Source organism: Pan paniscus, chromosome 21 (genome assembly GCF_029289425.2).
Source record: "Pan paniscus chromosome 21, NHGRI_mPanPan1-v2.0_pri, whole genome shotgun sequence".
Classification (NCBI taxonomy): domain Eukaryota; kingdom Metazoa; phylum Chordata; class Mammalia; order Primates; family Hominidae; genus Pan; species Pan paniscus.
In genome coordinates this window covers 55,838,068-55,852,074 of record NC_073270.2, presented here as the reverse complement: position 1 = coordinate 55,852,074, position 14,007 = coordinate 55,838,068, and the positions used below count along the sequence as shown (strand labels likewise).

The 14,007-nt window shown below is 40.8% G+C and overlaps 1 protein-coding gene across 7 annotated transcripts in view; it reads left to right on the top strand.

The window, feature by feature from the left end:
* Positions 1 to 14,007, top strand: part of UBE2V1 (ubiquitin conjugating enzyme E2 V1) — a 35,101-nt gene that overhangs the window by 9,141 nt on the left and 11,953 nt on the right. For 4 of the 7 annotated variants that reach the window (XM_014343092.3, XM_003806555.5, XM_055104982.1 and 1 more), the window contains one exon: positions 10,133 to 10,281. The exons of 1 other annotated variant lie outside the window; for it this stretch is intronic. In XM_014343092.3, coding sequence (XP_014198578.1) covers positions 10,133 to 10,281 — 149 coding nt within the window. Of the gene's footprint in view, positions 1 to 2,558; positions 2,574 to 10,132; positions 10,282 to 10,418; positions 10,471 to 14,007 lie in introns of those variants that run through there. 2 more of the 7 variants (XM_057300912.1, XM_055104984.2) reach the window with 2 other exon arrangements.

The following is a 14,007-nucleotide window of genomic DNA, read 5'->3' as shown; positions in this document are numbered from 1 at the left end:
TTGTTGTTGTTTTTGGTTTTGAAACAGAGTTTCACTCTTGTTGCCCAGGCTGGAGTGCAATGGTGCTGTCTTGGCTCACCGCAACCTCTGCCTCCCAGGTTCAGGTTTAAGTGATTCTCCTGCCTCAGCCTCCTGAGTAGCTCGGATTACAGGCATGCGCCACCACGCCCAGCTAATTTTGTATTTTTAGTGGAGACGGGGTTTCTCCATCTTGGTCAGGCTGTTCTCGAACTCCCGACCTCAGGTGATCCACCCATCTCTGCCTCCCAAAGTGTTGGGATTACAGGTGTGAGCCACCACGCCCAGCCAGCTCTACCATTTTAATTCAAGACCTAGGCCAGGGTTTTCCAAGATTGACATGCTGTGGTAGCTGCTGCTTGGTGGCCATGATTTTCCCAAAAGATGTTTTAAAGGACTTCAGAATCCTTTTTGTACCACAAATATTTTAATATGTTGCTGTGTTTCAGATTACTGCATTAAATGTTTTACTGTGGCATGGTGTAAAGCTCTATCAAATATTCATGCTTTTTCAACCTGGTTGCCATATTTTCTTTGTAATATCCTGCAACTGCTGTCTTTTCAGTTTATATTTAGCTAAGAGAATAACCGGCTGACTTTTGATACTGACACAGATCCAGGAAAAAGCCTTCTGGAAAGAATAATTCTGAAATAATAGGAACAAATATTTTCTTCAAAAAGTCTTGGATTACTGTGATATTTTAGCACCTTGATGAAGTTTTTTTTTTAGCATTTTCATAATTCACTTTTTAATAGTCATAGTCTATTTGATTATACTTATCATTAGCTATAGATTTTCCTAGTGTACTTCCTAGCTATTATAGAGCCTGTAGTTCTCTTGGTTTTGCAAGATTATAAGAGTCCTTTTGTTTGTTTGTTTGTTTGTTTGTTTTTTGTTTTTTTGTTTTTTGTTTTTTTTGACGAGTCTCTGTTGCCCAGGCTGGGCTGCAGTGGCATGATCGCAGCTCACTGAAACCTCTACCTCCCGGGTTCAAGTGATTGTCATGCCTCAGCCTCCCAATTAGCTGGGATTGCAGGCATGTGCCACCACAACTGGCTAATTTTTGTATTTTTAATAGAGATGGGGTTTCACCATGTTGGCCAGGCTGGTCTCAAACTCCCACCTCGGCCTCTCAAAGTGCTGAGATTACAGGTGTGAGCCACTGCGCCTGGCCTATAAGAGTCCATTTTTATGTCTTCCATATTGTCACTTGATGCTATTTCTCCAGCTGCCTTTTTGGTGTCAGATTCACAGAGAAATATTGGGAATCTTAAAATTTTATGTTGATTCAATTGATTAAAGTGCTAGAGGACCAAAACATATGTTAGAGTATTCTTGGGTTTTCTCATCTGTTGTGCTTCTGTTCTTTGGCATATGTACGTTTAATTTTTTAATATATTCACTAAAATGTTTTGTTTAATGTACCGTGATTTTGAATTTAAACTCTATTTAGGATAGGATGAGCTTTTCGCTTGTCACTGATACATCCTGAAGTCTGCAGGATCTCTGAATTCCAACCATATTTGGACTTATGTCCCTGGAGTAGACCCTGAATTCTATAACTAGGGTGTGATTAGGCCATTTGGAATTAAATGCTCTTTTGTTTTGTAGAAAATATTGATGTAACTTTGTATGCAGTTTTTAAATGGTTTGAAATATTAGTAACTTGCTTTCATACATACTTTATGAAACAAAGTTCATTTTATAGTGAAGAATTCTTTGACTTATGTGATTTGGGTGAGAAACTAGTTTTCCCTTATTTAAAAAAAAAATGGTAAGTTTTCCTAAAATTCTCATTTATTAAAAGTAAAACTAAGCTGGGTGTGGTGGCTCATGCCTGTAATCCCAGCACTTTGGGAGGCTGAGGCAGGTGGATCACTAGAGGTCAGGAGTCTGAGACCAGCCTGGCCAACATGGTGAAACCCCGTCTCTACTAAACATATGAGAATTAACTGGGTGTCGTGGCGCGTGCCTGTAATCCCAGCCACTCGGGAGGCTGAGGCAGGAGAACCGCTTGAACCCAGAAGGTGAAGGTTGAAGTGAGCCGAGATTGCGCCATTGCACTCCAGCCTGGGTGACAGAGTGAGACTCCATCTCTAAAAATAAATTAGAAATGGTTACCAAATTTTACTTATCTCAAAATAAAAAACCTTAGGTATGTTTATTTTTATTTTTATTTTTTTTTATGTGCCGGAGTCTCACTGTCGCCCTGGCTGGAGTGCAGTGGTGCAATCTCTGCTCACTGCAGGCTCCGCCCCCTGGGGTTCACGCCATTCTCTTGCCTCAGCCTCCCAAGTAGCTGGGACTACAGGCACCCGCCACCTTGCCCGGCTAATTTTTTGTATTTTTAGTAGAGACGGGGTTTCACCGTGTTAGCCAGGATGGTCTCGGTCTCCTGACCTCGTGATCCGCCCGGCTAATTTTTTATATTTTTAGTAGAGACGGGGTTTCACCGTGTTAGCCAGGATGGTCTCGGTCTCCTGACCTCGTGATCCGCCCGCCTCGGCCTCCCAAAGTGCTGGGATTATAGGCGTGAGCCACCGCGCCCAGCCAGGTATGTTAATTATGTGGCAACAGTGTCCAATATTTTGGACCCAGTAGATTAGAGTTTACAATAGGAAATACTGCCTTTTTTTTTTTTTTTTTTTTTTTTTTTTGAGACGGAGTCTAGCCCTATTGCCAGGCTGGAGTGCAGTGGCACGATCTCGGCTCACTGTAACCTCCGCCTCCCAGGTTCAAGCAATTCTCCTGCCTCAGCCTCTCAAGTAGCTGGGATTACAGGCGCCCGCCACCACGCCCAGCTAATTTTTGTATTTTTAGTAGAGACAGGGTTTCACCATGTTGGCCAGGATGATCTCGATCTCCTGACCTCGTGAACCGCCTGTCTCAGCCTTCCAAAGTGCTGGGATTACAGGCATGAGCCACCACGCCTGGCCTGATACTGCCATTTCTTCAACCAGCAAACATTTATTGATATTGAGTATCATTATATGCCAGACAGCATACCAGATTCTGGGGAGGCGGGATTGAATGAGTCACAGCTCTGACTTGAGAAACTTAGAGAGTGAGTCAGACAATAAAAAAGGAAGAAAATCAAATGTAAAGAAAACGTACCACACAGGCCTGTGTGGAAGTAAAGGTGTTTGGGACCGGGACCGGGGTCTCTGAGAGGGCCTCTCCTGACTGCCTGGCTTCTAATTAAGCTTTATAGCTTTTAAAATTATTATAGTCAGGCCGGGTGCAATGGCTGATGCCTGTAATCCCAGCACCTTGGGAGGCCAAGGCAGGCAGATCACTTGAGGCCAGGAGTTTGAGACCAGCCTAGCCAACATGGTAAAACCCCGTCTCTACTGAAAATGCAAAAATTAGCTGGGCGTGGTGGCAGGCGCCTGTAATCCCAGCTACTTGGGAGGCTGAGGTGCAAGAAACACTTCAACACAGGAGACCGAGGTTGCAGCGAGCCAAAATCACACCACTGCACTCCAGCCTGGGTAACAGAGTGGGACTCTGCCTCTTAATATATAACTGTTCTTAGGCTTTAAAATTCATACTAAGCCCCTTTAATAATCCTTATAATGTTAGACTCCCAGATAATGGTGCTGTGAATGTTTCTCTCTTGTATTTTCAAAAATAAACCAGATTAGAATTTTGTGACATTGAGCGTTGTTCATTCTGAAATACTGTTCCTAGCTAATACCTAGTCATTCGTTAATTCTTTCAATAAGTATTTGGGTGCTTACTCTAGAGGGCAAAACACCCTGACACATTGGAGATTCAGCAGTGAACAAAACAGATGAAGTTTTACTCTCATGGAGCTTATGTTCAGATGGGAGACAGACAAGAAACAACCAATAAAGTGAAAATGAATATATTTACAATGTCGAGTGGCAATGAGTACTATGAAGAAAAATAAGGCAAGATAAGGGAATGGACAGTTAGACCCTTGGTTGAGGACAAGGGAACCAGTCAGCCATTCACAGCTCTGGGACAGAGAATTCCAGGGTGAGGGACTCACAAATGCAAAGGCGGGATGTAAGGATGCCTCTTCAGAAACTTAGAGAAGGACTGGTGTAGCTGGAGGAGGATGGGGGAGCAAGGCAGAGTGGCACAAAATGATGTTGGCGAAGCAGGTGGGGCTCTCTCGGCCAGGTGACAAGTTTGGGTGGATTGCGGGTGCAACGGGAGGCCAAGAGTAGGCTTCTGGTAGGAGAGCGAGGGCACCTAGTTTACCTTTAAGAGGATCGTCGGCCGAGCACGGTGGCTCACACCTGTAATCCCAGCACTTTGGGAAGCTGAGGCCAGCGGATCACCTGAGGTCGGGAGTTCGAGACCAGCCTGACCAACATGGAAAAACCCCGTCTCTACTAAAAATACAAAATTAGTCAGGCATGGTAGCACATGTGGGAGGTAATATATCCATTACTCTGACCTGTCTTTTAAAAACAGAGTGGTAGACCAGGTATCCTTACGTTAGTGATTCTGGGTCATGACACCCCAAGATCATTGGTGAGAGTTCAATGAACATGCAAGGATGCATACAAGGTTGCTTTTGTGTTTGTTTTTTAGAAAATGAGGTTTACAGACCTTTTGTCCTTTTTTACTCAATTTAAAAAATTTTCAACAGGTGTTTATCTGAAGTACTGGGTACAGGCCAGTTTTTTTGTTTTTTGTTGTTGTTGTTGTTTTTTGAACTACCACCACAGTCATGCAAATGAATATGAGCTGTTGAATTAATTACCCTATCTTCTACATCTCTTCTACTTCCCATCACGCAGGCCTATAAGAAGTTTGATGCCACATGTTCGGTCACAGTGTTTGCTCTAGGCAAATGCTTCTGGCTCTATATCCTGAGACATTAGCAGTAGCACACCCCAAAGCTGATCATTACCTAGGAGACTTGGATATGCCTTATCTCTTGCCCTACTCTGAGCCTTTTGCAGCTCCCCCCGATTACCCTTAAGGTAAAGTCCAGTAGTAACATGGCTCCAACCTCTTCATCTTTTGTCAAATTTCAGAGAAGGCTGTGAGCCCTCAAAGGCTAAGTAACAGTGTCCTCTGGTAGGTTCTGTTTCTCGTGCTTTGATATGGTTTTATTTCATTGCCCTTTGTGTATATCTTGTTTCCACACTGACACCTTAGACTGTGTTAGGGAGACCCCAGTTTTTATTTTGTTCATAGCCCCTAGATTGTCTAGCAAAGTGCTGGATAGGTATTGGAATAACTATCACACTGAGAGAAGGTGTGTGTGCCTATATGTTACTGATAATTTATGTATAGGGAAATTTTGACAAGCAGGTTAAAAGCCAAGCAAACTTCTTTTCACTGTGGTCCTGAAATGTGTAAAAAAATTTTTTTTTTTTTTTTGCTTATAAATGTGAAGTCCAGTTCTATACACATTAAACATCATGAGAATTGCTTGAACCCAGGAGGCAGAGGTTGCAGTGAGCTGAGATTGCGTCATTGCACTCCAGCCTAGGGAACAAGAGCGAGACTTTGTCTCAAAAAAAAAAAAAAAAAAAAGTTCTTTGAGGTCTTCAATGATTTTGAGAATATAAAGCATTCTTGAGAGCAAAAGGTTTGAGAACTGCTGTTCAAATGAAATGTTTATTGTAATTGTTCAGTAGATAGCAGTTATAGATATTTATATGTATATCACAACTCCTAGTTGCAATACAGATAGATATTGGCCAGTCCAAAGTTTTTCATTTATTAAACTGTTTCTGGTGCTGGCTTTACAACTTGAGTCAGAATCAAATTGTCCTATAATGCAGGAACAAAAGAAAGCTGACCTTTCCCTCTGTGGGTCTCAATTCCTGTTCCAAATCCTAGCCTAAAATAAATTGACCTGACTTATTTCTTTGGTTCAGTTGTATGTGTGGGCTTTGCACACTTGTTTTTAAGTAATCGAATATCTAATCCAATAGAAATGTATGTTGGAAGTATAGGATTAATTACTAATATATTTTGCCCTACTTCACAAGTAAAAATTAAATATCAGAAAATTATAACTTGAATTCACTGTTTTGAAACTAATAGCAACAAGCTTGTGATATTTGAATGTTAGGATTTCCTAATCAGATCTGATTGTTAGGTGAAAAGGTAACCTTTCAGCCATAGAGAAGTTCTTTGCTTAAGTTTACAAGAGGAATAGTCCTACTATAAATAGTCCAGCTGACATTTAAATACCTGACATAAGAAACTAACACATTTTTTTGTCTTGCCAAAAAGAGCAACTCAAAATAGAGGTCACTTGTGTAATACAGCTTCCATTCAGTAATGAAGGGCTTAACTATAGAAGCTGTTATACTTTGCCATTTATTTGACAGTCTTAACACTTTTTTTTTTTTTGGAGATGGAGTCTTGCTCTGTCACTCAGGCTGGAGTGCAGTGGTGCAACCTCAGCTCACTGCAACCTCTGCCTCCAGGGTTCAAGCGATTTTTCTGCCTCAGCCTCCCGAGTAGCTGGGACTACAGGTGCACACCACCACGCCCGGCTAATTTTGTATTTTTAGTAGAGACGGAGTTTCATCATACTAGCCAGGCTGATCTTGAACTCTTGACCTCATGATCCACCCACCTCGGCCTCCCAAAGTGCTGGAATTACAGGTGTGAGCCACCGCGCCCCGTCTTTTTTTTTTTTTTTTTTTTTTAATAGAGACAGGTTCTTGCTCTGTTGCCCAGGCTGGAATGCAGTGGCGTGATCATAGCTCACTACAGACTTGACCTCCCAGGCCCAAGCAGTCCTCCTGTCTCAGCCTCCTAAGCAGCTGGGACTACAGGTGTGCACCACCACACCCAGCTAATTTATTTATTATTTTTTGTTTATTTTTGTTTTTTGAGACAGGGTCTCACTCTGTCGCCCAGGCTGGAGTGCAGTGGTGCAGTCTCGCCTCACTGCAACTTCCCCGCCTTCCTGCCTCAAGTGACCCTCCCCTCTCAGCCTCCTGAGTAACTAGGACTACAGGTGGGCACCACCATGCCCAGCTAATTCTTGTATTTTTTTGTAGACATGAGATTTCTCCATGTTGCCCAGGCTGATCTCGAACTCCTGGCCTCAGACGATTGTCTTGGCCTCTCAAAGTGCTGGGATTACAGGTGTGAGCCGCCATACCCAGCTGATCAAGTTTTAGTAACATTAAAAACATTGTCCATTAAAAGTTAGTCACTTAAGGAATGCCGTTAAGTGAGATTCCTACTCAGAGAAGAACTCTTGATCCTTATTGAGATGAAGTGCTGGACAACCAAAGCCCTAAAGAAGGTGAGGGAGCTTGGCTTATGGATTCCTAGGGGAAGGAGCCTTCTGGACAGCAGGAATGACAGTCGCACAGGCCCTGGGTAGGTCCTTGCGTGGGGTGCAGTTGAAATGGTTCCTAATTGGTTTTTTGTTATGCAAATAACATGGGATTGTTGTAAAAAAATCAGGAAATAGAGAAAGTAGGGGGAATCATCCATAATTCTTTTACCCAGAGATAACAGCTGTTAACATCTTGTTCTGTATCCTTACCAACTCTATAAAGCTCCTTAAGATGTCACTTATCATCTATATGAGTTTGCTAGTGCTGTCATAACAAAATACCATAGACTGGGTGGGGCTTAAACAACAAATTTCTCACAGCTCTAGAGACCAGAAGCCCAAGATCAAGGTGTCAGCAGGTTTTGTCACATTCTGAGGTACTGGGAGTTAGGACTTAAGTATATAAATTTGAGGGGAACACAGTTCAGCCCATAGCACGATCTGTGAACAAGTACCTCAGTCATCAGCCTTCCTATCAATATGGTTCTTTTGATGTTCATTTTTATTAGTGCAGGCTTGTAAATTAACCAGTAGTAATGTAGTGACTTTTCTCCCTCTAGCCTAATTAGGATTATTAAAGATTTAGATTGAACCCTTTCTGAACAATAGTTGTGTTGTCTGGCTTTTTGCCTATAATGTCACCACTATCTTTCAGTTTTATGTTTGCTACAGGAGACTTAATCCAGTATAGCTGAATAATCCAGTTGGCTGCTGTGCAGATGAAAATGCCAGTGTTTTCCAAACAAGCAGTTCAAGTATGCTTGCAGGTTTTGCTGTTTCCTTTCAAATACCATATGTAGTACTATTTAATATTTTTCTTGTAATCAACTGACTCTTTTGCTTACATTTATTTTAAAGGAAACTTTTACCATTATTATAAATGGGAAGTTAGTATATTACTTACCCTAAATAAGTTATTCTTAAACATAAATACATGACTGTAAAACGAAGTGTTCAATCACATACCACCGAAAGTCCTCTAACATACCACTACCAACTCTGTCCTTCAGTTGCTTGGACCAAAAACCTGGGAGCTATAGTTGACTCTTGTCTCTCACACCTCACAGGCAACCTGATAGCAAATCTCCACAGCTCAGACCTCTAAAATGCCTAGAATTACGCCGCTCCTCACTACTTTCCTGCTATCACCCTGGTCCAAACGGGTATTATCTTTTGCTAGGATTATTGCAGTAGCCTCCTAGCTGCTTCTGCCCTTGCTCCCTTCACTCTCATCCTCACACAGCAGTCTGAGGGATCCTATTAAAAACAAGACAGATCATGTCACTCAGTAACAGTTGGCATCCTTAATCTCCTCTTGCTCTCTCATCTTCCTCACTTGGGTTGAGCTAAATTGGCCTCCTTGCTGTCCTTTGACACCCTAAGCAGCCTCTATTTTAGGGCCTTTGCACTTGTTTGCTCTGTCTCAAAGACTTTCTCCTCAGCTATCCATAAATCATGCCCTCTCACCTTCTTCAGGTCTTTAGTTATGACACCTGATTGCAATAACACTTTTCCTCTATCCCTCCATTGAAAAGTATAGCCCCTCCCGTATTACTCCCTCCTCCGGAACACCAGGATCTGTCAAACTGTATAATTTACATATTCATTTTTGTCCATTATATGTCTTCTACTAGAATGTAAGCTGCAGGCATTTTTGTTTTATTCACTGCTTATTCTTCAGTGCTTAGAAAAGTCCCCGATGTATACTAAGTGCTCAAATATTTATTCCAATTGAATTAATGGCATGTGTCCTACACTTTGGGAAATACATATACTGGCAACACCTCCCATAATCTGGGGTCCCTCCAGTGAGCCTCTCTTCACAGTCACATGGTTAGTCCTGTTTGTCTCTGAGAGTCTGGCCAATTGAGAGCTCAGCATTCAAGGCAGAGAACTTGAAACTTGACTGGATCCTGAGTTTTTTCCAGAGAAAATAGTGCATATGCCAGGGAAAATGGGGGAGGAAGGAGAGACAGTCAGGATTGGTTGGGAGTGCAACCCTAGGAGAGGTGATTTGTTCCCCAAGCACAGAAGGAAAGTCCATCTCTCTCTCCTCCCATAGCCCCATCCCTTGTCTGGCACCAGTACCTAGGTTCTGTTCTGGAAGACACCTAGAAATGGCTCAAGCCTCAGCCTGAACCCGGTACTGTGGCTTGAACCTGTGAGGTGTTTTCATGCGTTGCTTTCAAGAGCTACTTGCCAGGCTTTGGGATTTTTGGGAAAAAATTGAGAACCAGCTATTCCCTTTTAGCTTTTTTGTAAGTTAAAAGAGAAACTATCACTTAAATAATTGAAAAACAATAGAATATTTTATCCTTGGTGCCTTCAGTTGACTCTTAGTTGATTAAGAGGATACCATTTTTATTTGCCATATCCATGGTGACTATTCCTCCTAAAGGTTGTTTGAGAGTCATGCCAACAAATAAGCATAGTCTTAGCCTCTTGTCTTCCAAGGTACTTTTGTTAGCACCTGATATTGATGGTTTTCATCTCATACTAGTTGACCCCAATTCATAGACATTTAGACACGTAAGCCCCTTAGGAGGTTTGTCCAAGGGGTAGGGGTGGGGTATCTTTCTAAGTTTGGTTATCTAGCCCTAGTCACTTCACCTGTCAGAGAACCATGTGCCCCTTCCCTCTGGTTGTGCTGGTTGATACTGATAGCTTTATAAGTAGCAAGTTTGAGGTGTGATAACTTTCCGTGATTTTTTTGCATGTTAGCATCTTGATTCCCAGGGAGAGATAATGAGCAGCTAGCTCTAGGCTTACAAGTTCCCCTGGAGTTGCTGGTATCTTGAATTTCTTTCCATTTATTTTAGGAGTAAAAGTCCCTCGCAATTTCCGACTGTTGGAAGAACTCGAAGAAGGCCAGAAAGGAGTAGGAGATGGCACAGTTAGCTGGGGTCTAGAAGATGACGAAGACATGACACTTACAAGATGGACAGGGATGATAATTGGGCCTCCAAGAGTAAGCGTCGAGCTACGGCTATAAATGTCAATGTCTTAAATTCACTGTGCCTCCTTTTAAAAAATATTAGCCTTATCACGGAAAAAAAGCTCACCAATGGTATATTTTCTGAAATGTGGCTATTCTTTTTTGACCAGTTTCAGTTTATATATTTGAACCTCCTCTGATGCTGTTTAACCCCTCTAAATGGTAAGCAAAAACCTGTTTAGACTCATAGTGTGAATTTATATGACAATGTAGACAGTGAGGTGTGAAGTCATTGCACCGTCAGATGTCGTTCAGAACAATCTCTGGGCTAACCAAATAACTAGGCCCTAGGTATAGCCAGCATTCCTGAAGCCAGTCTCCAAATTAACTCTGGAAAGCCTTCCCAGTTGTGGTTTTTCTTCACTGTCTCCCAGGTCTGCCGTGCACCTGTATCCTAGTTCCTTGGGCCATTCAGCAAAGGTCCCTGGCCAGCCTGTCAGCTCCTGGTCTATTCCAGGCACTACTAGACCCAGAGGCCTTTGCAAAGAAGACGAAGACAATGAGGATGGGGAAAAGTGGCCTCTTTCAGACCTTCCTGATTTGTCAGAGTTCCCAGTCTTCATAATGCCAGCCAACCGTTTTTTGAGGACACATAGTAAACCCTCAAGAAATGTCTCTTAACTCTCACAAGACCCTATTGTTAGGTGCAATTGCATTCCATTTCACAGATGAGGAGACAGACTCAGAGGAGTCAGGTCTCTTGCCCAAAGTCACATAGCTGGTAACCCCCAAACCAGATCTGACTCCAGAGCCTGTGCTCTTAACCACTGTGCTGTGGTGTCTCCCTTTTGTTTACATTTTGAGTTTTCATCTGTTACCATTATAGAAGACACTAATCAAGTAGTAACTTGATGTAGGAGTCAAGAAATTGGTTTCCATACTGTGACACACACTTCAGACAAGCAGTAAGGGCCTCTGCCTGAATGTAGCAAGACCTGTCCTGTGTCTGCTTGTGTTTAAGGATGATGACGACATTCATTCTTTTGATTGTGTGCAGGACTCTGCACTAGCACTGTGAGAGCAGAAAGACATGTAGGGCGTGGCCCGGGCTGGAACAGGGACAAGTGACATGTTCGTTAAGTGTTAGGACACTAATGCTCACTTCAGATGGTCATCAACACTCATGGTGAATGATTGGCTTTGCCATTTAATGTTGCTTCTTAAGTCATTTTGTGACCCTATAGTTTTGTGGAGTTTTAAAAATATATACATTTGATCTGTTTTTACTCATTTCTTTATCCTTTTTTTCCTATGAAAACCAGAATTTTCTGCATCTGCTAAATACCGGGGAAAACCCAATCTAGAAATCCTGTTTCTCCATGGAGATAATTTTCTTTGCTGTCTCTGAAGGTCCATCATACGCTGACGTCTTCTTCACTGCATGTCTTCTCTTCCTAAGAATGATTTCGGTTTCTTGAGGATGAGAACTGTGCTTCCCTCCTTACTTCCCAGAATACCTAGAAATGACTCAGAATGGGGTACTCAGTAGATTTGTTAATCAACTTACTGATTTACAGGTTCTAAAATACTGAGAATTGAACCAATGTACAACATTGCGATACACTAAATACCACTGAATTGTACACTTTCAAAAAAACACACAAAACAATGAATCAGTAAGTTCTGCTGAAAATATTCTGTCTGCCTAAAACAGCTTGGGCTACCCTGAATTTCAGTTTATCTCTTTCCAAAAGAGGCTTTGGAAGTTGTAATGCGTAGCTACGGTATGCCAGGAGTCCTCCATGTATTTGTTTTTAGTAACAGCTTTATTGGGATAGAATTCACCCTTTTAAATGTACAGTTCGGTGGTCTTACATTCAGAGTTGTGCATCCGTCACTAATTTCAGAACGTTTTCATCACCTCAAAAAGGAACCCCATACCCATCGGTAGGCACCCCCCATTCTCCCTCCCACATCCCCCATTTCCCATCTTTGACAATCATCAGTCTACTTTCTAGCTCAATGAATTTGCCTTTTCTGAACATCTATTATAAATGGAATTCTACAGTATGTGGCCTTTTGTGACTGGCTTCCTTTACTCAGCATAATTTTTTCAAGGTTCAAGCATATTGTAGCATCTATCAATACTTTTATTCTTCTTATGGCTGAATAATATTCCATTGTACAGATATGCCATATTTTGTTTTTCCATTTGTTGATGAACATTTGGGTTGTTTCTACCTTTTGGCTATTATAAATAATGCTGCTAGGAACATTTATATACAGGTTTGTATGTGGACATATATTTTTATTTTTTTACCTACACCTGCTGGAATAGATGGACATAGTTGTTTTTGGCTACCTAATTTTTCCTCCTTTGAAGATGGACATATATATTATATAATGCATTATATATTATATAATGCATTATATATTATATAATGCATTATATATTATATAATGCATTATATATTATATAATGCATTATATATTATATAATGCATTATATATTATATAATGCATTATATATTATATAATGCATTATATATTATATAATGCATTATATATTATATAATGCATATGTTATATATATTATATATAGTATATTTATATAACATATATGATATGTAATATATATTACATATAATTATAAGATATATAATTATAATATATAATATATTTTTATTTAAATAAAAGCAAATCCTCCAAGCCTATATATATTATATATATAACATACATAATATATTATATATATAACATACATAATATATTATATATATATATAACATACATAATATATTTTATTTATATATATATATATATATATATATATATTTTTTTTTTTTTTTTTTTTTTTCTGAGTTGGAGTCTCGCTCTGTCTCCCAGGCTGGAGTGCAGTGGCGCAATCTTGGCTCACTGCAACCTCCACCTCCCGGATTCAAGCAATTCTCTGCCTCAGCCTCCCGAGTAGCTGGGATTACAGGTACCCGCCACCACGCCCAGCTAATTTTGTATTTTTAGTAGAGACGGGGTTTCACCATCTTAGCCAGGCTGGTCTTGAACTCCTGACCTCATGATCTACCCACCTCGGCCTCCCAAAGTGCTGGAATTACAGGTGTGAGCCATCGCGCCCTGCCGGAGATACATTTTTGAATTCCCCTGGGTGTATACCTAGGAGTGGAATTGCTGGATCATATGGTAACTGTGTTTAACATTTGGAGGAAATGCCAAACTGTTTCCCAAAGTGGCTGCACCATTTTACATCCGACTAGCAATGCCCGAAAGTTCCCATTTCTCCACATTCTCACCAACACTTGTTATTGTCTTTTCACCCTTGTAGTTTTTATTATCCTGGTTCCCCAAGGTTAGAAACTAAGTCATAAAAGGAACTATCTGTGTGTAGATGCTTCCTGTGACCAATCTTTCATGATTAGCACATGAGCTATTTGCTGTGTAACTCGAATATCCACATAATTATTAAAGCATCTGAATAGAGCACTTGAGTAACTCATCTCCCTATTAGGTTTTTGTTATTGTTTTACTCAAAAGAACATTTTCCATCAAAATTTCAAAGGTTTATACCATATGATCCAGGAATTCTTCTAGGAATTTACTTTCCAATTTCTCTTGAATGTATTGCCCAAAGGCAGTATACAAAATTATTTCATGCAGCATTGTCAGTAGTAGCAAAATATTGGAAACAACATCATTGTCTTTGAGTATACCATATTATGTCCTGTTTAGCTGTTGAACAATGAG